This window comes from Diorhabda sublineata, chromosome X (assembly GCF_026230105.1).
Source record: "Diorhabda sublineata isolate icDioSubl1.1 chromosome X, icDioSubl1.1, whole genome shotgun sequence".
Classification (NCBI taxonomy): Eukaryota; Metazoa; Arthropoda; class Insecta; order Coleoptera; family Chrysomelidae; genus Diorhabda; species Diorhabda sublineata.
Window position 1 is genome coordinate 18,219,572 of NC_079485.1, and position 26,581 is coordinate 18,246,152.

Sequence of the window (26,581 nt, forward strand, 5' to 3'; positions counted from 1 at the left end):
ATTTGCAAAAGTGTCTAGCTGTAAACAGCAAATTATAATATGAAGTGCAAATGGAAATGATATGAATTTAGCAGATATATTTTATTCACAATTTTCGAATGAATTTGTATATTAATAGTTTCTTTGAAATAATTATGACTTTCAAAAAATGAGTTTAATTTACTATCCTACTCTAATAGTTTGTGGCGCTCTTTTTTAAAATTCTTCCACTTGCTACTATAGGGCCACCTTAATTCGTTTCCTTTCAAACACTTTTTGATACACCGAGATGGTTCTCGTTACCTCTACCCTCCATATTCGAAACACGAATCCATAACGACTTTGCAACAGAACGACAGATCACCTATTTTAAGACGGAACACGACAATGTTATTTGTTCTAACCAAATTGACGTCGACTGAACCTGAACTGTTAATATGACATACTTCATAGAATACTGGCAAGTTCGAATTTTATGAATTTAAACCATTTCATTCTGCTACATCAGAACTCAACTTTCATATTTATATTTTTGTTTATATTTCTCAAAATGATATATTTTAAAGATGTGATATCACAAAATTGAAGAAAATATTTATTTTTAAATAAAATATTGCATACAAAAATAACTAATTAAAATGTTATATATCAAGTTATTAGACCTAATTTTTTAAAATGTTATTACAGTTACAGTCGACATGTTATTCTAATGAAGAGAAGAGGTATGATAAACACTTCATCAATAATGTTAGTGGATTAGATAATTGACGTTTCTGTTAGAATTCCTATGAAAAACTATGTTAATGTTTTGGGAAATTCTTATGAAAATACAAGAAAATGTCTTTTGGCCTTGGATCGTAGATTTTTGCACAATCCCAATTTCTATAGTCGGTATCGTGAATTTATGTTGGAATATGAATCATTAGGTCACATATCTGAATGCGAATCATCATCTTAGTATGCCCATTTCTTACCGTATCACAGAGACCTTCGAGAGAGCTAGTTATCCCACTACCTCAGGACTTTCTTTAAATAGTATTCAGATGGTTGGGCCGACTATTCAAAATAAATTACTATCCATACTCATACGTTTTCGACACCATAAAGAATGTCTTGAAAGGTGATAGAAGCATTAAAAACAGAACAATTGGACAATTGCCGAGATCGTTGAAAATACTAGCGAATGTACTTGGAGACACGTGCCAACTGATCAGACCCCGGTCGATTTTATTTCACGTGGTGTACATATGTCTTCACTAATATCTAAATTTATGGTGGACTGTGCCAGACTTTATTAAAGGCGATGAATCACTCTATCCAGTTTTCATTGATCAAGTGATTTCCTAACCTATCGAGATCTACTCGTACAATATCGTACATACTTCTTATTATTGGTAACTGTAAATCAGGCGCAAAAAATAGTTCTCCTTTAGAAACATATGAATTAGAATGCGCGTCTAATATTTTAATTGAAAATACCCAAAAAGAATCAAACCCCTTAGGGCAAACCTGTCGCAATTACATTTGCAATCTTGTCATTACCCAATTGAGAACATTGGGGTGGATTATACCGGTCAATTTTTACCATTAAATCATCAGAGACGCGGATCAAGGCTATGTATACGAAGATTTGAACTCTCTACTTACACAAAGTGAGGCAGTATTGAATTCACCTCCGATGACGCCGTTATTGTCAAAACCGGATAATTTGCACCTCTTAACGCATGGTCATTTTTTAATTGGACGGCCATTATCGACCATACCTTCTAACACGTTTTCAAAAATACATTTTCGTGGACAGTTTTATACAGAGTAAAGAATATGTTTCTGAACTGCAAGAACGTACAAAATGACGCATTCCAAACAATTATCTTGCTATTGATTAGTAAAGGAAGAAAATTTACCACCCATGAAATGGATGTGTGTATTTCCTGGTCACTATGGATTTAGTGAGTACCAGATATAAAAATTTCCACGGATATTACTCGCAGAGTGTTCAGCAATATCTGTCTTCTACCACTTGCAGACTGATGAAAGCAGAAGCGTTCAACGCACAGAGGAATGTTCGTTCATAATTTTTATACGCAAAACGCTTTTCAAATCTATCAAAAATATTTTACTTGTCGATTTAATATAAGTCAAGATTAAAACTTCATTTTTTAACAGAGTCTTTAATTCAAAAGGTATTTGTTTTGATAATATTCAGAAACACGAGGAATTAATTACAATCACAGATCACCTATATTTCGATGGCGTGTCAATGTTATTTGTTTAAACCAGTGCTCCGCAACCGGTGTGCCGCCGCTGAAACACATGTGTGCCGCTACTTGAAATTACACAACATATTTATTTTAATGCGATGTACTCTAATACAAATTTACAATTTATAAAAACGAATTGTATATACTTACTATATTTCAATATATATTTTGACATAATACAACCTAAAATCAGCGAGTGTGTTATACAGTGTCATCTGTGCTATAACTAAATTATTTGGGGTTTTTCGTATTTATTATAATTGATTTGTAGTTATATAATATTAAATATTAAATTTTTTGATAATTGATGAAAATTTTGACATGAAGCACACAACTTGAAATCGGCGAGTTGTTATACAGCGTTGTATATTGAATTTTTAGACAGGAATGTTAAGTTGTTCCATACATACAAATATGTAGTAGTAAACTAATGAGTTCATGTAAGATGTTAATATGCATGCGAGGAAGAACTAACATTCATAGCTGCAAAAAAGGAGCATTTAAGCAAAACGGACTCCAAATGCGAACCAGGTAGACATAGAAATGTTGAATTATTCATTGAATTTTTTTTAAGATTCATCAATTTCGGAAAGTAATTCACTTATAATATAAGCATTTACTACATTATAATCACTTGGCCCAATAATTGTTGTATTGACAAAATTCGATTTTATTGAGAGCAAATTTCAAAAAATTAATGTGAAATTTATTAGAAAGACGCTACTGAAAAAAATGAATATTTCAACTAATGTATCATTTTCCAGAGTAAACTTTGAAAACCAGATTGAAAAACTGGGCAAAATCAAAACAAGTCTTGAAAGAATCAACAAGAAATAAAAATAGAGATGAACATAAAATTAAAATTCCAATTTTAAATTAAATATCTCATAGTTTATATCAAAAGATTCTGATGGTAAGGTGAAGTAAAAATGCTATAAATATATAAAATATAGAATTTTTCATTTTGTGGTGGTAGGTCACTACTTTGTGGTAAAAAATAACTTTGTGCACCGTATTAACATATTAAATGCTTTTATTGAAAAGAATAAAAACTGAACAAAAACTCTGCAAAATAATATATGAAAAATAAACAAATAATTCGTGCTCCTAATAATACCTTTACTTATGATTACATAAATCCTGCAAAGATAAAAGAGATTGAAATTTTCTATAAAGGTAAAATGTTCTTAGTACACTTACTCTCTCATGTTTTTTATACCTTTCCGTATTCTATAACAAATTGGGCTGTTACTTTAGTTAATCGAAATCGAGCTATGAATTTCTTCTCATTCCTGTCAAAAAAATGATTTTTTCTGATTATAAAATTGCATGTTGCGAGTCCTTGGAAACAGTTCTAATTCTATAAAATCTTCATCTGTCAAACCCAACTCTTGAATATCTCCTCTATCTATAATCATTATCACAACTATTATTATTTGTTATTTAACTCAAATTCCAAGACATAAGTCACATCCACTAAAAAATACAATTAGGAAACGCTGACATCAGAAGCAATAATTTAAGGATTCATAATACTTACTTCATAAACTACTTTTACATATCACGTTACATACTAACTACTTTTATTCATAATAATTCATTACTTATGAAAATATTAATATGTAATACATATTATTATTAGGTTAACACAATTTGTTACCGTTAAACTGCATTGCGCACGTACATGTGCATGCGCACATAAACCTCTCGATCCCAATGCCGCCCTGGCGACCACAAAATGAGATAATTAAGTGTTCGAGAAATTAACCCACTCCGCTGTTAAGAAAGTTAGTGATAGTTTATAAAAAAATAAGATGTATTATATTAGTGATCTTATTATAGTATGAGACTTAAATAAAATCTAATAACGAATAACTTAAGCAACAAAAACAAATGGGTATTCAAAATAGAGATCAAAGCAAGATTGGTCGTAAGAGGTTTTTAACAACAGAAAGGTGTAGATTAGGAAGAGGTCAGGGCAAAAGCAATATGAAATAAATTTTATAAAAAAAAACAGCTTTCTCATCTGGTACAATAAATGAAGACATTTGCATGCAGGTTATGAGAGGCAAGTTAACAATTGTAAATTGAAGAAATCTTTATTTAGACTAAAACTAGCACCTATGATACAGAACAAACATTTCACAAGGAATTCTACTAACAATGGATTGATACCTACTTCATTGAAAGTATACTGAAGAGATTTGGAGTGACAAATGCAAAAGCTATACCAATTACATATTATGCAGAAAAATCCGCAGAGTCAAAACAAGAAATAAAATCCCACTATCGTGAGGCAGTTGGGAGTCTTTCATATTTATCCAATAAAACATTACCAGACATAGCATATGTAGTTAGGCTGTGTAACAGTAATTTGGAAAATCCAACAATGTCAGACATAAATAACGCGAAAAGAATTTCAAGATATCTCGGAGCTGCAAAGAATAATGTTATAGTTTATGAAAAAGATGATAAAAAAACAGAAATAGAGGCATACAGTGATAGTGGTTTTGCTGGGGACAAAACTATACTACTATTGAGACAGTAGATAGAGATAGACTTTTCGGAAACTATGATCAGGCTAACCCGATCATGATCTGAATGTTCAGAAACTAAGAGCTAGCTAATCAAGTTCATTGTTGTTCGGAAACTGATCTAGTTAATCGTGTCGTAGTCATATGATAGGATACTTTTTACCCTGGTAAACACTGGACAGACCCTGACTCTAGAATAATAATTGATTTTAAATTAAAATAGCACATGATTAGCTTCGTTTTCATTTGTACTACTAGAAAAATACTAAAATTTTCACATCTCAAAAAAGCGAAGAAAATACCAGCTCTCGGAAAACGTAGATCATCTGTTAACACTGGAATCCCCAGTATCGCAGTAAGGAAGGGGGACACAATAGATCCTTTGGGTCGCAGTGTATATGACACCCCAATATCTACATACATACATACTAGTCTCATACACAGACCACACTAAAGTATTTGACAGGAAGAGACTATGCGACATAGTAAATATCTTTAAAAACAAACATGTAGTGAAAACTGTAATAGAAATCATATGAGAACTAAAACACAATTTATCTACTAAAATATCAGTCAAGCAAAATCTGATAGAAGAGATAATAAAAACACCAATGGGAATCTGACAAATACACATCGCAACCAATTCTTTAATCTTATACTTGACAATATAAAAAACCATGTCAAAAACCACAACTTTCGTCATGTATAAGGGACTAGTGAGATGTAAACTTGCTTTGGAGAGGAAAGCTATAAGATTATTCAACTGTTCACCATCACCTGAAGCCAAAATGAAAATCGTTGTAATATATATCAAGCGCAATTTGGTACATCAACCAAAATATCAAAAATTAAAATGAATAAAACCTGTGTTAAATTGGAATGTAAACGGAAGGAGGAAAGAATAGTTAGAGAAAGACTAGCAAAATCGCCATGGATAATAAACCGCAGACACAAGTCCCTAAGGTAGACCTCCAAAAAGAGGGATAAAATTGTGGACCTCAACATTCCAAAAGAGCTGACTTGGAAAATATCCATTCACAAGCAAGCTGTTTGGGACGACTCTGATATGTGTGGAATTATTGCATGAGCTGTAGAGGAAAGTCTAAGGAAACCTAAAATAATTTCTACATATTATTAGATATTAAAGAAATGTAATTTATCAACCAGTACTACCTCTCCAACAAAAAACTATGTTCATATAGAATACCGTAGGAGGTGACATGAAAAATTATCCTTATGTATGTATATGAACTCTGCAATCAAAACAATTCGAAACATTAGAAAAATTAAGACTTTCAATTCATTCTTTTAACGAGTGTCAGTAGTATCTCCATTATTATTCAAACTAAGAAAAAGGGTACATGAAGCAGTATCCTTATATTTAGACATGGTATTAGTTCTAGAAAACAATGTACATAAGTTTCTACCACCTAGAATATGTACGACAACCTGTAAGCTTTTTGACAAAGGAAAACAGCAAATTCCACTCTCTTGCCAATATGAAAAACCCAATTATTTTTAAAAAAGATTTCTTACACCAATGCTGAAAACTTAGATGTGTTATTAATTTTTATAGACCGTTATATTTAATTTTAAAAATATTTCATTTTTCGAAAATTTTTCAATTTATACTAATTTGTCATATATAATAAATTTTCTTAACAATCTTGCCGCAGTAGCTTTCATATAACTCTTAATTAGATTAGGTAATAGATGAAAATAGAGCATTTTCTATTACTATACACGAGATAATGTCTTATCTTGATTAAAATACTGCATCAGTGATATAATCACTGGTATGTACTAAATACTTTCTGACAGTACTCTGATCATGAAATAAACATCAATAATTGAAATGAAATAACACATTCAGTATGTAACTATGTAAAAAAATATTTCCAAAAAACAGTTTTCACATGTTCCATATAAATGCATGCTAATTGTAAAGTTTTTAGTATAAAATCAGAATCACAATGAAGTGTCTTTGTAGCTAAACTGATAATTTCCAAGAAAACAATTTAATAACCCACATTATTGATGTCTTAAGATTTGGTTAGGAATGTTGATTCATTTCAACGACTACATAATTCACTACTCAAAGAATTTTTAAAATACTATCTCGAAATATTTATATATACACTCCACTACACCAACACTCACAATTACACTGTCTGTCGCGCGTTTCGATAGAAAGTGTAATTGTGAGTGTTGGTGTAGTGGTAATGTAAACAGTGTGTTTCAGTATGAATATTACCAACCATTTCAAAAACTTCAACTTAACTATTTGGCTGATTTATAAACAGCCCTTCCAGATTTTACATTGAAAATGTACAGCTTATCAATATTTTAGTAAAATGACAAGGATATAATTTATATCCAGTTAAGGCTGCTCGCATTTGTTCCTTGTGACTCTTACGTTTTAATCCAAAGAAATCCATTAAGATCCGCTATTTCTCTTAGATTTCATATTCTATATGTATTACATCACTCTATAAGACGTGTGACTGACACACAGATTGCGCTGCTATTGTCAAATCAATATGACGTTTATGAAGTACCAACCGTAAAAAGACTATATGTTAAATTTCATGACATTTCGATTAATCAGAATAAAGTGACAACCATTTAAATAAAGCTACTATTGCAATTTCGAGTGTTAATTTATCATTGCTTCTTGTTGAAAAATATACTGTACAAGCTCAGCAATAGCTTTAAGTATTATCGGGACTCTGTTCCATCGAAATGAACCATTTTTTATTGGTTTGCTAAATGTAAACGTGGTCGAACAGACACCGATGATGGTGAACGTTCTGGTCTCCTATTGAAGTAGTTACTCCAAAAAAGTCCACAAATTGGTTATATCTAAATATATGTAAATTGAAATTGCCTGAGATAGCTGAGGCCGTAAAGATATCAGAAGGCAGTGTGTTTACAATTATGCATGAACATGAGAAAACTTTTTTCAATACTACATAGAGTTGTTGGATCATTTGAATGCAAAAATCAAGGAAAAATGGGCTCATATGTCGAAAAAAAACCACTGTTTCATCAAAACAATGAACCGATTCACAAGTCGATGGCAACGATGATTAAATTGAACAAATTACATTTAGATCTGCTTCCTCATTCACTGTATAGGTAGTCCAGATCTGGCCACCAGTGTCTACTGGAGTACTGGCTATTTGCTGATCTCAGAAAATCCTCGCCGGTAAAAAATTCGGCTCAAAATGAAGACTCAATTGCTAAAACTGAAGCCTACTTTGAGGCAAACGACAGATTCTTGTACAAGCACAGCATCGAGAAGTTAGAGAAGCGTTGGAATTATTGTATTGCTCTTGAAGGAGATTACATTGATGAATAAAAACGATTTTTGACAAAAAATGTGTTTTTCTTAATTAGTCACACCACTTATTGACTGATGTGTTAAATACAAGTGCTTTGGGTACAGGTAAGAATTATATGACTAAAACCAGGTTTCGGGGTTTCAATTTACAAGAAATTTAAAACTTATTTTCACTTTATTTACTTTCTTTTACTTACTTTTTATCAACTTTTAGTTATAATGCATTATAAAGGAAAATTGAATACTTTCAAGGCATATTAATGATGGTGGATTATAGTATAATTCTATCTACTATTAGAATTAACCATATCATAACTTCATAATAATTTATTTTTGATAATTTCTGATGTATTTGTTGATAATAGTTGAAACAAGTCTGGAATGCTAATAAATCCAACCTCAAATAAAAAGTAACGCTACCTGTACAAGCACACTAGTTGACATTACTATTAGTCAAGTTCTCTTTAACAAACATATTTCTTATGAAAGATCGTGTGTGTTTCATCACTATTTTTCCTGTGATGCAGACAGGTGTGGATTCTCCAACGTTAGGAAAGATATAAAAATTCTAGTTATTGTGAAAAAACCTATCTTTTATATCCATACAATAAAATTAATATTCAATATGACTTTTTTATGTATCGAGTAATATAACAAGAAAACCAGCACTGTAAGTTGAACTATAAATTCACATTCAATTTAACTGTTTCAAAGTTTTTAAATGAATTAGTAAATTTTAGACATACCATATCACTCAATTTCAGAAAGCTATAACTAAATAAATATAATTTAGCTGGTGTTTTCATCACAGTCTAATTTTTGAGATTATGAGCTGTGTTAACATTGGCAGCACTGCGGATATTGAAAATAAATAAGTTAAATACACCTATGATAAATATCACACATCTAAAAAGTCTTTTAAAAGGGTAGTACGTCGTTTTTCAGCAATATCCATTTGGTTTTCCAGATCTCCTCGATCTGTTGTTTCTGCTCTTTCGATTTTCCATGATAGATTTTCTATTTCTGCTTCCAGTTGGGCTTGTTGATATTCAAAGAGTTCCTTACGCGATCCGGTGTCCATATAATATGCATATGGATACGTGTACTGCAAAGTATATCGGCACTTAGCTAAAAGATTGGCTGCAGTGAACAAGTATTGCCAGTCAATCCATGTGCCCAGCCCCGACATTACTTTTTGATTTATACGTGATCTCATTTTTTCTAGAGTCTGTTCTTCTAGTTTTAGTGATTTAGAATGATTTTCCCACCTTTCATAATAATGTAAATATTTTTTTAATGCTTCTCTTGCCTAAAACACAATGAAAATGAGCAGTTTGCATACTAAATATTCTGATAATACATAATTCGAGGTGTAATAAAAAATATGGTGAATGAATATTTATAACAGCAATTACTTCACTGCACATATGTGGTGAGTGTGATAATTGAAGTCATTTCAGTTTGTCAGCTTGTTGCTATAGCGACATTGCTCATGAAATGTCAAATCTGTCTTTGGTAATAATATAGTAATTTTGAATACTGTTTACAAGTAAGACGAACGATTTAATATTGAAAATGTATAAGTTATGAATGAAGAATAGTCGAGATGTCCTTCAACTTCAAAAACAGATGAAAATGTATGCAAACTTGTTTGTTCAAATAGGCAGTTGAATTTTCGAGAGTTTAATAAAGAAATTTAAATATTATATGGGTAAGAAACCTGGAAAATGAGTCAACTGCATACTTCTTCATAGTGATAATCCGCTATGTCTCAAGTTGCTTTTGATGCGCGAGTTTTTAGCCATTAACAGTCTTCCGGTCTTCCTTCCTTCCAGACCTTATCTGTTTACTTTGTGTTGAAAAAAATAATTCACCGTATTTTTTATTTCACATATATTGGTTAATATTATCGCACACTTGTAACAATGTATATGTGATATGATCTGTGTTTTTTATAAATAAAATTTTTCAGTCCAATAACGATATAACAGAATACTAATATACAGTGAAATTAAGTTTAGGGTTGGTTGAAATTAATAACAGTATATGTTAAATTGTTATAATTATTAATTTATTAGTAAAAAAATGTAATCGCACACTGATATTTATGATAATGCTATGCGTGATATATTAGGGGGATCAGAAAGTAATTTCATTTCCCTTCTTCAGATTATTGTATACTTCAAAGTCGTATCAAAGATATGGCAAGGTTATTGCGACTTTTCCATTTCTAAATAATGGAATATTAGAACTTTTTTGCAATTTCGAGTAAAATACCAGGAAGAGCATATCTAGCATGGTATGCTTTTAAAACTTCGCCTAGTAACGCAAAAGATATGATCAAAAACATTTGCAATGTATATCCAAGTGCATTAGATGTTGGTAAAAGCCAAAGATAGTTTTTGAAGTTCTGATCCGGTGATTTAGATCTCTCTGAATCCTATTAATCTGGAAAACCAATAACATTAGATAATGGCATGCTAAAGGTAGAAATAGAAGCAAATCAGTGACAGACAATCGAGAAACCTTCAAACACCCTTAATCAATCATGGTTAACCATCCAAGAATGTTTGCAACTGATTGGAAAATAAGCAAAGCTGGTTTTTGGGTCCCCTATAATCTGCCGAAAAAAGCCAACCGAACTAACACATGCAACATATTCCTTCAACAGCATCATGTTTCAATCCCTTATTCACTAAAAACGACAAATGGGTCATAATCCTTGACACAAAAGGCATTGGTTGTCTTGAAATGAAATAAGCCACTACAAAGTATCGCAAAGCCTGGTTTATATCTCAATAAGGCGCTTCTTAAAATTTATTAATTTGAATTTAATTTAAGAAAGTGAAATTACTTTTAATTCACCTTTATAGTTTGTATATTCAATTTGGAAAATTTAATTATAATTGTATCATTATTTAAATAACTGTAAAATACATACCTGTGCATGCACAGATTCATGAGCTATATTAGGATTTTCTCTATACCTGGAACATTCATAATATTCAGACCCATGTGACTTCCAATCTCCCAAACACATCCAACAAAAATCATGTTTACAATTATAGCACTGCATGTGATTGCAGCCCCCATTTTTCTCTATACAGATGTGGCACTTAGGACAGTCTTTGGTATGTGCACTTATATAGTTAGCAGTCTCACTATCATCGGCACATTTGGTCAGCCATTTCTTGATCACTTGACAGTCCGTGGGTGCATGGTAGTCACATCCACATCTGAAATTGTAATTTATTGAATATTTTTAACAATTTTTCTATAGATAAATATCAATATTTTTTTTGTAGAAGATAAAGGGAATAGTTTAAACGGCTAGAAATATGAGACTTTAGCGATCAAATACCAAAATATTTTCCAAGCTCACAAATCGACAGGGATTGAAATTATGGTAGAAATATGATGTACAAGTAAATGTATACACCTGAAAATATTTTTAAAAATTGAAAAGTACTACATTAAATGAAGAATTGTGATGAAATATATTTTGTTGAAAAGATTTTAAATTCATTTGGACATACATATGTTTTAATTTTGGTTGCTATTCAACTGTTTTTTTGAATTTGAAATACATCCAATTGAAAATTACCACTAGTTTAGGTCGTTACAAATGACGTGGATTTTTCATGGATTATGTTGTTACCAATGTCGCTGAATTTTTATAGAATTTGTTTTTTTAAAATACAAAGATTATATTACACTATGCTTATTTAAATCAGTTTTTTAATATATCGATCATTTTGAGCAATATATGCTGTTCTTAGAAATAGGCTTTTTTGGTAGATATTGTTAGTTGTTAAAATTTTGGCAGATTTATAATCCATAGAATGACATTTATAGAAAACATGTTCATGTTCAGCATCTGTACAGTTATAATTTGCTGTCACTTTTGAAAGAGGTAATCTGATTGGTGAGTGATCTCTTAGACTGACCAATGTTTAAGTATTTTGTATCATTGACCGTTTTCTCGTTCCTATATATGTGAACCATTTCTAAAAATTCTATTTTTCGTGTATATCGTATTTTCCGTTTCAAGAAATTTTGAATCTTTGTAATTGAATGTATGCTTCTTGATATTTCATGGTTTGTTAATGCAGTTTTACTTTTTTTCTCTTATTGATGACCTTTTAATCTATTTTCTAAATATTATGTCTACTCTATGTAAACACTCACAATCATTACAAGGTACTTGATACATAATTTTAATTATTTTTTTTTGGTGTTTTAGATTTTAGTTTATTGAAATATTTGGATAATGTATTATATCCTTTATGACTTATAATAATACCATATTTATTGAAATAATTCAATAGTTGTTTGAAAAGTCCTTGTACCTATAGTAAGGAAAAATGGTTTATGTTTTTATATCAAGTTTCTGTTTTGTTTCTTAATTGATTATGTTATCTATTTATCTTTTTCTTTAATGTTTTTTATCATTTTTTCAGTATAATTATTCTCTTTTATGCAGTTTTGGCTTTTTGAATAGTTAAGTGTCTAAATTTAGGATCTGACAGTTGGATAGCTCTATCAGTCAAACTTATAATCACTAATCTGTTTTGTTTCATAGGACGATATGAATTAATGTTTAAATGTATTGGGGAAGAATTCGTTTCGTATTTCATTCTGTTCTTATGTTATTGTTAATTTTATATAATGCAACATCAAGAAAATTGATTTTATTATTTTGTTCTATTTTGATTGTTACTTGTTTTTGAAAATTCTCAACGTTTCAGCTCCCAATTTGAAGTTATTATCAAGATCAAGCATTTTCGTATTGAGAATTTGGATATATATATATATATATATATATATATATATATATATATATATATATATATATATATATATATATATAAATGTTTCACTACACTATAATCTAAAACACCCAAAAACAAAAGAAGTGATAATATATATTAAGTACTTTCAATTGACTCTCGGGAATTTCAATTTCTTTTCTCTTTATCCAAAAAATTTTCATTTTATTACTTCTACTAGCTACAAATTAATATTTTCTATCGCCTTTCCTTCGTGACTGTTAACTCTCAACTCATAACTAGAAAAACTTTCCCCTCATTTTTTTATCATCCCTTAACAAATTTGTCATTCCTTTTAACAATCTCTTTTCACAACTGTTTCTTTAAGCATTTCAAAAAACGTTTTTGCACTTTTTTATTACAGTATTACTAATTTTGGTAATATATGATTCAACATTAATTAACAAATTATATAAAATAAAATATTTCGAAAAATTAATATGTTCATACCTTTATAAGTAATTTTGCATATGTTATCTATAATTAATATCATTATAAGGTCTTCCATTCAATTAATTTAATTAAAGCAGTGTCCCAGTTATTGAAAATTTTTTACATGGATTTCTAATAATGTTAAGTTTGTTAATAAATTTTAACTTTATTTTGCATAGTTCCAACAAAAGTTTTATTGTATATTTCCTTGCGTATTGGAACATGTATGAAATAAACATTAATTTATACATACTTGAAACAAAATATTGTTTTACATTTATTGCAATTTGCCCTTTTAGCTTTGACTTCTTTACTGTGTACTACAATGGAACAATTGGGACCTGGACAAAATCTCAACTGAGGATGTGATTTTACATAATCTTGGAATGAGAACTGTTGATATTTTTCTCTCATACTTGGTAGATGTAGGTGCTTTAACACAAAATCTTCTGGGGCTAATACCACACAATCTCTAGCCATACATGCTATTCCTGTGGAAATGCCCTAAAATAATTTTTAGAAGTTTTATAAAAATGACATACTGGAAAAATGTTTACAATAACTCACTTGATTGATTTGTACTTCAAAATGCATGATCCAACAATCTTTACAAAACATATGTGCACAAGATAAACTGTAGAATTTGTCCAAGGGTTGAACTGTTACACAAACTGGGCAATTGACATATCTAGTTAAAAGTATACTATTTGGTGATGTGGGAGGTTCAATTCTAGCTGCAATTAATGTTTGTGTAGGGTTTTCATTGAATATTTTAGTTACCTCAATAATATTCCATTGATTGTTATGTAACAAAACCTATAATAGATCAGATAAAAAACTGTTAAGTAATGGTAAAAATTGATAGTACAGTACAGATAGTATTCTTCCAACTTTTACAAATAGAAACATTGTCTATTACTGCTCTAGCAATTTTGTTAGAAATATTTTCTAGGTAAGGTATAAAAAAAGAGGTTGCTATTAACTATTTCAAAGTTATCCACAGTAAGTTTAGTATTTAAAACAAATTTGCACTTAATCATTTCAGCAGATATTTTCTAAATATTGATAAAAAATTCCTAAACCTAGAGGCCTAAATATAAGCTCTTTACAAACACTATATATATATATATATATATATATATATATATATATATATATATATATATATATATATATATATACATTCAACTATCCAAGAGAACATTTAAAACTGATTTCAAGTTTCTTTTGATTAAGAATTTTATAACAGGTAAAAACATTGAGGTCTCGTCGACCAATTTCCCAATTTCGGTCTTTATTAAGATATTTTGTTATGTATGTATATATACCCAAGGGCCTATTCTTCAATTTAGGAAACTAGTTTTAAAGCTAAGTGGATATGCACATAAAAGTTTATTTACTTTTGCAAGTGAAGGCGATATTTGTAAATTGTTACTTAAGGTCTCAACCGTTTCATTGAGAAGTCTATCCACCTGTTCTTCCAAGAGACAGCTAAATTCAAAATATTCTGGATCAATTTTTCTCGGGTCAACTTGTTCTATATCAATATCGTCATTGGTATTATAATAATCGTCATAAAATTCATTATCTGAACAATCCATATCAGATTCGCCACCCTGAGAAGTAGTTATTGTTTCCTCCATCTTTTAAAAACTTATAAAGTTATAACGAACATTTTCACAACTGAAAACATTTTTATTTTAAATTCACCGTCAATACTAACCACCACAGCAAAACTTATCTAAAGCTAATCACCTGTTTAACAGTGTCAAAAATTTAATCTCCATTAGTCTTCTTCTGCGTTTTACTTTATTTTGATTAAGCTAGGCATTTTCTCTAGTGGTATATTGTGCTACTTTTGAATTTGACGTAATGAAAGTCATTATCATTCAAGGTTTTTTTTCTCGAAAGCTTAAACAATTATTTAAATCAAAATAACCACATTAATAATCTCAATGAAAAAACTTTACTTTTTAGAAATTACGTACCATGGAAGTACAATTACACCTTGTCAATTGTTTCTTTCTCATTCTAAATCTTTTTTCCCCATAAATTCCACTTAAGTAAATATATTTCCACCAATTGCAGTCACACCTGATCTAGAAATAAATCTTCAATTGCATTTGAGAAGTATCATATGAATAAACCATGAAATTAATGTAAGCTGTTAGGTACAGAACTTAGCCTATGTTGGTATGTTCTGTGTTGTTAGGTGAAATTGATTTTTTATGAGTGAATAAATAAATTTTTTTAAAAATTGATATTTAGTATTTTTTCTCTCCAATAGTTTTATAATTTCATGTTCTCTCTGATTTTGTGGTTTTCCAAATAATAATTGAATTTATATTTTTGACGCTCCATGTGAACATAATGGGCCAGGCAACCGTGTAACAAAAGATGAGTCAATATGCTGATGGGCTCCACAGGGTCTCCCAAGGGTATGTTCTGTGGAGCCAATCAGTATTTTGACGAATCTTTGGTTACCCGATTGTCTCGCCCACTATGTTCACATGCAGCGTAACAAAAGATGCATAAAAATACTAATTGGTTAGGTTAGGTAACACTAAACTACATAGATAAATAAAGATATTTATTTATGTTATCTAGGTTACTTACAGAATGAACCTTTGCAAAATTTGTGGACCTCGTGAACATAAGTTGTTTATTTAAATGTGGGTTGCGTAGGAAGGGATATAATCCATAGATCAACCACATCATCACAAACTATGTAGTTCATCTATGTTTCCACGTTCGTAGCCAATCATATTATTTAGATACATCATAGTAACCAATAAACAATCGACAACACGTTGTCTTGCGCATTTTAAAAGCCACGTATCGTCAGATTCAAGGATTCTTTTACGCAAAGGTCTTGAGGTCGTATTGAAAAATTGTTAAGCCGGTTAAAAATAAGAAAATGTATTTATTCCAAATTTTCGTCATGCCTCTATTTTTCTATACTTGCTTCGCAAGAGAAGAAGATGTTTTAGAGTTATCGGATAGTGATTTTGAATCCAGAATAGCCGAACATCAAACTGCTCTGGTTATGTTTTATGCTCCTTGGTAAGTCTCTAATTTTTAACCTTACGCGCAGTGAAAACTACTATTAAATTAATTGTGATTTTCAAATTTATGAATTCCTGTCCAGTCCCCACTGCATTATTGCCAGACTTGATGGCAATAAATAATAGATCTACCGTTTTGCCGTAATTTTTATAAATTTCCAGCTTCTGAAACATTGAATTTTCTTGCCATATAGTACCACTGTATTTTCACAACAACTTTTTCATATTTTTATAGATGAAATTTGTTAGAAATAAAAAAGGTTTTCATCATCTTTAATAGGACAAAAACGTTAAAAAAATTTTATACAAAATATATTTCGCTAATAAATATTGATTTTAAAGGTGTGGACATTGTAAGAGATTAAAGCCAGAATATGCAAAAGCTGCTGAAGATTTAATCAGAAATGATCCCCCAGTTGCCTTGGTCAAAGTAGACTGCACAGAAGGTGGCAAAGAAACTTGTAATAAGCACAGTGTAAGTGGTTACCCTACTTTGAAAATATTTAGAAATGGAGAAGTTTCCCAAGAATACAATGGACCCAGAGAAGCAGCAGGTAATTGATCAGTAAAGCATGGAATGTGCACTATTTTTAAAATTCAGCAAAGTTAGGTATTTTAAATAATTGTATTGTCTTGTTGAATGTATTGAAATATGAATATTATCACTATTTGGTTGAAAATTATTCACTTTATCATTTCATTGTCAAAATATAAATTTTTTGGAAATATTATGACAGCAGCTGATCTCAATTATAGCTCTGCCAGCAACATAAGCAGAGCACCACCTACAGTAAAACATAAATAGAGAGGAATATCTACTAACACCAAGGAGAACAGAGAAAGATCTTAAGTAAAAGCAAACTATGATTTAATAACAAAAGTCAGGTTCATGATAGGTCTTGAACAAGTTTTTCATAAATCTGGAAATTTATTTAGTGAAGGTGCTGAGGATAAGAAAATGGAAGTGCAATTACATAGCACTACCAATGAATGACGAGTATTATCTATAATTCTCAAATTACCAAGTTGTGATATGGTCATCAAACATGTGATTTGTGATAGTGATAGTGAAGAATATTACAAATTGCTGGTCAGTGGACAAACAATTAAGTAGTATAATGCATAGACATATTTGAAAATGGGACTCTTTAAAATAGAACACTGAGTGAGGGAATCTCAAGATAAAAGAGGAATTTGGAGGATAACTTGATAAAGTGAGGAAATGGGTGAAGTTTGGAAAAAGATATACTTGTGGTTATGTGTGATTCAAATTATCAGTTTAAGATTATAGTAAGCTGTCTTCATCAACTTCCAAATTAAACTTGTAAAGAAATATTTGAAAAATTGAGGTAACAATAAGTTGAAAGGCAGAATTAAGAACTTTAAAATATCTATTTTTTTCATGATATATGTGAGTTTAAAAGTGAATATTGTTGAAGGAATTGTCAAGTACATGAAAGCTCAAGTTGGTCCAAGTTCAGTGGAACTAAAAACTGCAGATTGTTTGAAAAAATTACTGGCAGCTGAAAAAGAGTCTGTAGTGGTGGGTTTCTTTGAAAAAGAATCACTTCTTAAGGCCTCTTTCCTTAAAATTGCTAATAAATTGAGAGAAAAAGTAAAATTTGCTCACACCTCTTTCAAGGAACTTTTGGATGCCCAAGAAATCAAGTAAGTCTTACAAAGTTTTTTCATATTAGTTCATCAATAAAAATGTTATTAATTATAAAGATCTAGATAAATAGCCATTGATCCTCAATTTTGTGTTTTAGTTTAAACTTAATCTAGCCTGTTGATTTCATACAATTACAGTTTCCATTTTGTGTGGATTTTGCGAGTTGAAAAATGAAAAACAAGATCTTTTGCTTCATCAATATATTAAAATCTACATGTAATAGTTTACAAAATGCTTAGAGGTTAATGATTGTTTCTAAAATGTTATATTTTTATTTCAAAAAGTGTTAATTATTAATTATGTTGATTCCAAACACTAATTACCTATTTATTCTAAGTAGTAATTATAGGTTTGTTCCAATCTGCTATTGTGTACCATTCTAGGAATGGTTATTAGAAGCGTTTAAATGATATTTTTGCACAATCTCCGGCTATGCAAGGTTCTTGTAACAGTACTTGCTATCAACCAAGTAACAAAAGAACCATCCTGAAAATGGTTTACAAACAATTCTCAAGTCAGTCAGAACCTAAAACACAATCGTTAATATAACGGTAAGCCCCCCGTTGGAACATGTAATCTCTATTGCGCAGAATCATCACTGTACCAAGGAGGGTTCATTAATGGATTGGAATTGAAAAACTAGTGCAAATATATAAATAACAAGAAGCTATTTATAATGTTCGTTCAGTTGTTAACTTGTATTTACAACTGTGGGATTATGAAAATTCTATTAAATTTATAGTTGGTTTAGTAACAGAATTATTAATAGATCAATTTTTTTGTTATTGAAAGGAGACAGTGTAAAAAAAGATAATATTTAAATATTTTCTATATTGTTATTTGTAATACTTATAAAAAGGTTATCTTAATGCAGATATTTACAAAACACAAGTATATTGGTCAGTAAAAGATTTTTACAAGTTTGTTTAAAAAAAATGCTGAAAACAATTCTTATCACAGAGCAGAATTGTTATTACAGTATAACGTGTGATTTTCAGTCCATATTGTCATGCATATTGATAAAAAATAGTAATATTATTAAAATTCACTAATTTTCCTGGTTGTGTAATTTTTTTCAGGGATGGTTTGGTCTTGTTTAGACCTACTCATTTGCAAAACAAATTTGAGGAAAATAGTGTAAAATACACTGGTGATGCCGACGCTGCTGAAATTCAGAAATTCATTACTAAAAATTTGTGAGTATTAGTAGTATGATTTTTTTGCAGTGATTCTCTTAATTTAATAATTTGACATAATTTGGATTGCCCAGTACATCTTTAACAGATAATTCCTGTCTAACTTTAAACATTCATACACTTTACAGTTACGGTTTTCTATTCTCAATTCTTACACATGCATTTGTTTTCATAGGTAGTTAGTAAGTATAATTTAATTTCAAATTAATGGTAATCAGAATTTGATCAATGTCAGGACGATTGGTCTTCAGTTGCTTCAACCATGTATCGAACTAGGTTGATATATACTGAACACACTGCTTACAGTACCAGTACACCAACACTCACAATTACACTGTCTGACGCCCGTTTCGATAACCAAGTTATCGTCTCCAGAGACTGAAGGTAAACTGTTCATTGTGAGTATGAATGTAGGGGTAGTGTAAGCAGTGTGTTCAGTATGAATATCACCAACAGTTTCGGAAATTTCAACTTAGTGAGGTTGATGTATGGTCTTATGGTCTTTTTTATTTCATGATGTCGTCTAGAATCCTATTAACAATATATTATGTATAGGTTTTCAAATATAGAGTAAGATCCCAGGGCGATCAGACAAGAGGGTTTTTGTAATGGATGAAACCTTAGGTTCTTAGTAGTGTCTCATGTACTTACAATACCTGTGTGTTTATGGAGTTTCCTGAGTGACACCTGGGCAGGTACTAGGTGGGAAAGGTAACTAAAAATTAGAGTTATTTGACGTAAATTTTAATGGCTGATATTTATATATATTTTGTAGAATATTATTCTGAACTAGTATCGTGAAGTCTCAGACACTTTTCATGGACCAGAACTTTTGTCAGACGCTTTAAAGCTCCACAAAAAATAAATGTACTTTATTTATTTTTTAATGTCTAACTTTTATCTATGTTATTAAAGTAACTACTACAAAGTTATATTTCATCAGTCAGACAAATTTAAATGACCAAACATGTAGTATCAAACTCAAGTCCAGCTAATATTATGTCTGAACCTAATGTAATACCTGAGCCAAGTATTGAACCTAGTGTTGAATCTGAATCAGTTCAGCCGGTGTCACAGATTTCCGAGGAATCTTGTGCGACTTTTGAGTGTGATAGTAATTTCTTCACTCATAATAATTTATTTGAATGTGGTATGACAACTGACAAATTCCAGACATGTATATATTGTGACCAAAAGACAAAAAGACATAAATTTATTGGAGGAAATAAAAGTAAAAGAAAAAACAATTTTAGGTGTGTTCGAGTAGTTAAATCTTTGAGTCAGAATGCTGTGTATTCTATCTTAAATGGTAAATATAAAACGTCAAAGCACAATAAGCTTGGAATGGCTTGACAAGTAGCAGTAATATAATCGACATCATCAACAGATATGGCTTTAATTAATCATAATTATGTTTTTTTTTCTTAAAATTATTCTAACTGGTATCTTTTTTACAATAAAATAAAAATAATGTCTTACAAAACAAAATAGCTCCTAATCTATTCATTATTTCAAATACATGCAATAAATAAATTTACTTCAATATTTATTAATTATTAATTTAACATTAAAGATTACTTTACTGAAGTAAAAATGCAAAAATTTTGGATTGAAAGCAGTAAGTATTTTTAATAGATTTGAATTTTTTACTTTGAGACGCATGCGCATAGTGCTCTCGCGCTCGCACTCCCGGTTGAATAATATTTGTATTTAGGGGATGTTTGGTCATTTAAATTTGTCTGACTGATGAAATATAACTTTGTAGTAGTTACTTTAATAACATAGATAAAAGTTAGACATTAAAAAATGAATAAAGTTCATTTATTTTTTGTGGAGCTTTAAAGCATCTGACAAAAGTTCTGGTCCATGAAAAGTGTCTGAGACTTCATGACACTAGTTCAGAATAATATACTACAAAATATATATAAATATCAGCCATTAAAATTTACGTCAAATAACTCTAATTTTTAGTTACCTTTCCCACCTGGTACCTGCCCAGGTGTCACTCGGCAAACTCCATAAACACACAGATATTTTAAGTACATGAGACACTACTAAGATCTTGGACTAAAACCTAATAAATGTCGCTTCACAAACCTGTCAGGATTGATATAAAGAGGTATTTCTGTTTCATCTGTATTATTGATTAAATTATAGGTTTGAAGTTTTCAGGCCACTACTTATTTCCAGTAACCAGCTTAATATCTACCACTAAGATTTAACCTTGATAAATAACAATCATACTGGAATAATGTATTTTATTATCAATTGTTTTTCAGCCATGGTTTGGTAGGACATCGTAAACCTGACAACAGACAAGAATTCGAAAATCCATTGTTTGTTGCTTACTATGATGTTGACTATGTTAAGAACCCCAAGGGAACAAACTACTGGCGTAACAGAATTTTGAAGGTGAGTTAACTTTTTTTATCCACTCTGTGATTATCAAGATAACATTTACGTTCCTCTCCTATTTTTTTAATGCGGGACATTTCCTCCAAATAAAAGGTATTATATGATTATTTCTTTTGTCACCAAATAGTTTGTTAAATACGTAAATGAAGACAGTTATTACAAAATTATAACTCCATAAAATTTTAGGTTGCCAAAGAATTTGTTGGTAAAGCTAATTTTGCTATTAGTTCAAACGATGAATTCCAACATGAATTGAATGAGTTTGGTTTAGACTATGTTAAAGGCGATAAACCAGTAATCGCAGCTAGAGATGCTAAAAATCAGAAATTTGTTCTTAAAGATTTCTCGTGAGTTGAAAGTTTATAAAAAATATATTTTCCCCTAACTATGATTTTATATGATCTTTTTTTAGTGTTGAAGGTTTTGAAATATTCATCAGTGATGTGTTGGAAGGCTCTATTGAACCTTATTTAAAATCTGAACCAATTCCAGAAAGCAATGATCAACCATTAAAGGTAGCAGTAGCTAAGAATTTTGAAGAAGTTGTTGTCAATAATGGAAAGGATACCTTTATTGAATTTTATGCTCCGTGGTGTGGACACTGCAAAAAGCTCGCACCTGTTTTTGAAGAACTCGCCGAAAAAGTAAGTCTTAATTGGAATAACTATTAATGAAAAAATGTTAGTTATAAATTATTAACTGAATAGTTCAATATTTTTGTTTTAGCTTAAAGATGAGGATGTATTCATTGTTAAAATGGATGCTACTGCTAATGATGTCCCATCCACTTATGAAGTTCGTGGTTTCCCCACACTTTTCTGGTTACCTAAAGATTTTAAGGATTCACCTATCAAATATGAGGTAATAAATGCTAATATTCTTTCATATTAGTCCTGGTAACAATCTTTTTAGCTATGAATAGTTAATATACTTGTTAGTGCGATAGTTTCAAATCAATTAAATGAATTTTAACAGTTTACAAACAAATAACTTTTGTTGCATTTCACTAAGCGTTTACGGCGCCTGAAATTCTCTTTTGGGCGTTCCATATAGCGATTACGATCGTTGTGGTCGCGGCGACAATGTCACTCATGACGTCATGACTAACGTTCACGACGACTTTTGTCAAGAGGTGAGTCGAAGTGAGCGTTGAAAGAATTAACGCAGATACCATGAGAGTATATTTCATTATTTGATGCGGTATGGGATATTATAAATAGTTTTGAAGCATTCTTGTGTCACACCACCAAATATTTTACTATCGTCGCAGAAGATATTTTGATTTTACTTTAATGTAAATCAGTTAAGTACTCTACTAAAAAATTCAACTTACAAATTATAACACATCCTCTTAAGGCTTTCGCTTTATTTTTTCTGTTTTGCCATTTGTTAATATTTATCTCAACGCTCAAAACGCCTCATAAGACATTCTACTGGTCATAAACGCGATTGTCGTGAGAGAGTGGAATACACCCTTTGATTGACCGAAGAAACAAAGCTTAATAAATTAGTATTAATTAATGAATGTTTTTGTGCAGAACTAATCAAGTGAACATATCACTGTTAGAGACATAATTTGCACAATTCTCAAACTTCAAGAACCATGTTTTTTCTGTATTGATGAATAGGATATGAATTTTTCCTGCCTTCCTTTTGGTTTTTTCTCTTTCTGGGAGTTAATAGCTGGTAAAACGAGCACGAGAGTAAAGAGATTCTTAATTTCTATTTGAAGGACAACTTTTTCTATTTGTTAGATAGTTATTAGTTCAGATTTTAAAAATTATTTAATATAGGCTTTAAATAATAAAGAAAAAGAAAATATAATTGAAAATAAGCTCTACAAGGTGGGAATAAGAGTTCTTATGAATCGGATTTTAGAAAATCTGGAAAAAGTCATAACTGCAAAAAAAAATAAGTTATGTGTATCGATAGAGAAATAATATGTTTGTTGTCTGTATCAAATTTTGAATTTTCATTTTCTCTTGCAGGGTGGACGAGAAATTGATGATTTTATCAAATACATTGCCAAAGAGGCTACAAACGAACTCAAAGGATATGATAGGAGTGGATCTCCCAAAGCAGGCAAGACTGAATTATAATTTTAAAATCGATATTGTGTAGAGTACTTTTTTAAAAGAAATTCCACGTATATTGTGTTACTTTTTTGTAATAAAGCGATTCTCTTATTTTTATATTTTTGTTTATATTTTTGTAAAGGTTTGAGGCTGTAATAAAGTACATGAGATATAGTGACGAAATGGAATTGAGCACTAAAATAGTTATTGTAATTCGTTGATTAAGTGTCTTGATATTTCCAGTCAGTAGAATTGGATTATTTCTACATTTATATATAAATTATAGCTGAAACAAACTTGAGGTTTATTTGAAATTATAGTGGCTTTTATAATCCAGCCACAAATTGAAGATATATTCTCCAGTCCACATCTCAAATATATTAAATTTATTAGAATTTACAAAATTGAGCTATAAATTTTACTTAAATTATTTAGATCTTTTTTATCATTTATATCTTTTTCGTTCTTATGAATGTGAACTAAATGATAAAGAACATATTCAAGTAAAGGATAAACAGATACTACAATCAATTTAAAAACAAAACTGAAACGAAACATCAAAACATGAAACATTTTTCCTTGCCATATGTACAAGGACTGTCCCAACAATTATCGAATTATTTCAATAAATATGATATTAGTATAAGTCATAGAGGACATAATACATCATCCAAATATTTCACTAAATTAAAATCTAAAACACGAAAAAACAAAAGAAGTAATATTATATATCAAGTGCCTTGTACTAATTGTGACGCAGTCTACATAGGGCAAACATCTCAGTATTTAGAAAATAGACTAAGAGGTCATCAATACGATAAAAAAAATAGAACTCCATTAACGAACCATGAGATATCAAAAAAACATAAATTCAATTATAAAGAATCAAAAATTCTTGAAACGGAATCTAATACACAAAAAAGAGAATTTTTAGAAATGGTTCACATTCATAAAAACGAAAAAACTATAAATGATAAAGATCTAAATAATTTAAGTAAAATTTATAGCTCTATTTTGTAAATTCTAATAATTTTAATATATTTGAAATGTGGAAACGAAAGAAAAATTAATTTTTCTTATTGGAACAAAGTTCTAAGTTGATTTTATTCTTATTTTGATATTTATGATGAAGGTGATCTATAGATCAATATAAATAAACAAATTGTCAGTGTCAATATCATATTTTGATAAGATAAAGAAAAATCGAAAAAAATTTTGAAAAAGAAGAGACCTGCAGTAATATATAATATATATATATATATATATATATATATATATATATATATATATATATATATATATATATATATATATATATATATAAGACAATTTCCAATATATCTGTGGTTTTGGTGACACAGTCAATCAAACACAATTGTGTTTCTCTGTAAGAAAAGAGATTTATTGTTATTAACATGTAAACTAAAAATTACATGAAACAAAAGTATGCACCTATTTAGTACTAAACAAATATTTCATACCTGTAAGAAAAGAAAGGACATTTAATGTTATTATTAACAATGTCTGTTCCAAAATCACAAATTAAAATAAACTTAAAAATGAAATTGTTTTCCACACAATCACACAACACGACATTCGAGGTTATGCCCTGCTTCCCATCGATGACAGTGACAGATCATCTGTCACAAACGGACTTTATGTGACGTACGGCAAAATAACACGCAAAAGAAAATTATATTTTTCTTTACATCTCCCCTCCCAGCGAAGATAGGAGACTATATTTTCACATGCATGTCTTCAAAAGTAGGCAGGAGCTGGCGTTAGCTTCGAGATGTGGAAAAAGTTTGACTCTGATCTTCTATGGTCAGTGCTTATCTTGAAGATTGAGTTTGAAATTTTTTCTATGATTTTGTAGGGTCCAAGTCTCAATTCATCTAGCTTCTTCCTATTGAGTTTGTTTCCATTTTCTACAAAAACAGTATCACCAACTTTGAAGTCTATATTTTCTCTGTTTTTGTCATAAATTGTCTTGTTGTAATTATGTGATTTGATTGTATTTTTTAGTGCCTTTTCTCTGGCCTGTATTAAATCGTAGTCAGACTTCTTTTGTTTCAGCTCATTTGGCAAAATCGTGACATCTGTGCCATAAAGAAGGTACTTTGGAGCATATCCAGTAACAGTGTGTTCCGTTTCATTGTATTTTTGTACACAACTGTGAGCTACAGATGTCCATGCTTTTTTCTTGTCATGTTCGTTCATCCTGCACCTTCTTTTATTGACCAATGTTTGATTTAATCTCTCGTTTAAGCCGTTTGAGAAAGGAGAGTTCACTGCTGTAAAAATTATGGGAATATTATTTTCATCCAAGAATCTCTTGAATTCCTTAGAGTTGATACCTGGGTATTGGTCTGATAATATCAATTCAATGTTATCACTCTCTGCACAATTCTTTATCAGCTTTATGAAGTCATTTGCATTTTGGGTACTTGATGTTAGAATATATGCATATCGGGTGAAATGATCTGATAAAAGGTGTAAATATCTCTTCGTTGATCTGGAACCTCCGAAACCTCCTATGGTGTCAATAGAGCATATCTGAAAAGGTTTTGTAGCAGGACCCAAATGAGACATCAGTCCATATTTATTATGTCCTCTTGATTTATTCTTTAAACATACTATACAACCCTCACAGATTAATTTTATGTTTTTAGTCATATTTTCTGCTGCATACACTGAGCTAATCATTTTCTGCATCTGTTTAATTCCTATGTGGCCTAGATCTGTATGTACATTTTTCATGAGTTCTATGCTCAATTCCT

At 30.2% G+C, this 26,581-nt stretch overlaps 2 protein-coding genes across 3 annotated transcripts; one reads left to right on the forward strand and one right to left on the reverse strand.

The window, feature by feature from the left end:
• Window positions 1-8,248: 8,248 nt before the first annotated feature.
• On the reverse strand, window positions 8,249-15,472 carry LOC130450749 (potential E3 ubiquitin-protein ligase ariadne-2). Of its 2 annotated transcripts, none has more exons than XM_056789357.1 (6): window positions 15,367-15,472; window positions 14,779-15,289; window positions 13,946-14,194; window positions 13,632-13,882; window positions 11,059-11,353; window positions 8,249-9,426 (listed from the first exon to the last, which is right to left on the reverse strand). In XM_056789357.1, the coding sequence occupies exons 2-6, from the start codon at window positions 15,019-15,021 to the stop codon at window positions 9,016-9,018; spliced, it is 1,449 nt and encodes a 482-aa protein (XP_056645335.1). In that variant the 5' UTR covers window positions 15,022-15,289; window positions 15,367-15,472; the 3' UTR covers window positions 8,249-9,015. The 2 variants fall into 2 exon arrangements, with proteins under 2 accessions (XP_056645335.1, XP_056645336.1); XM_056789358.1 differs by lacking the exon at window positions 15,367-15,472 and having other exon boundaries at window positions 8,274-9,426; window positions 14,779-15,061; window positions 15,134-15,271.
• A 410-nt stretch (window positions 15,473-15,882) lies between these two features.
• Window positions 15,883-23,918, forward strand: LOC130450748 (protein disulfide-isomerase A3). The gene is made up of 9 exons (XM_056789356.1): window positions 15,883-16,441; window positions 16,786-16,997; window positions 17,883-18,111; window positions 19,195-19,311; window positions 21,591-21,723; window positions 21,913-22,073; window positions 22,139-22,370; window positions 22,453-22,587; window positions 23,715-23,918. Exons 1-9 carry the CDS (start codon window positions 16,296-16,298, stop codon window positions 23,823-23,825), a joined length of 1,476 nt encoding a protein of 491 aa, XP_056645334.1. The 5' UTR covers window positions 15,883-16,295; the 3' UTR covers window positions 23,826-23,918.
• Window positions 23,919-26,581: the final 2,663 nt, after the last annotated feature.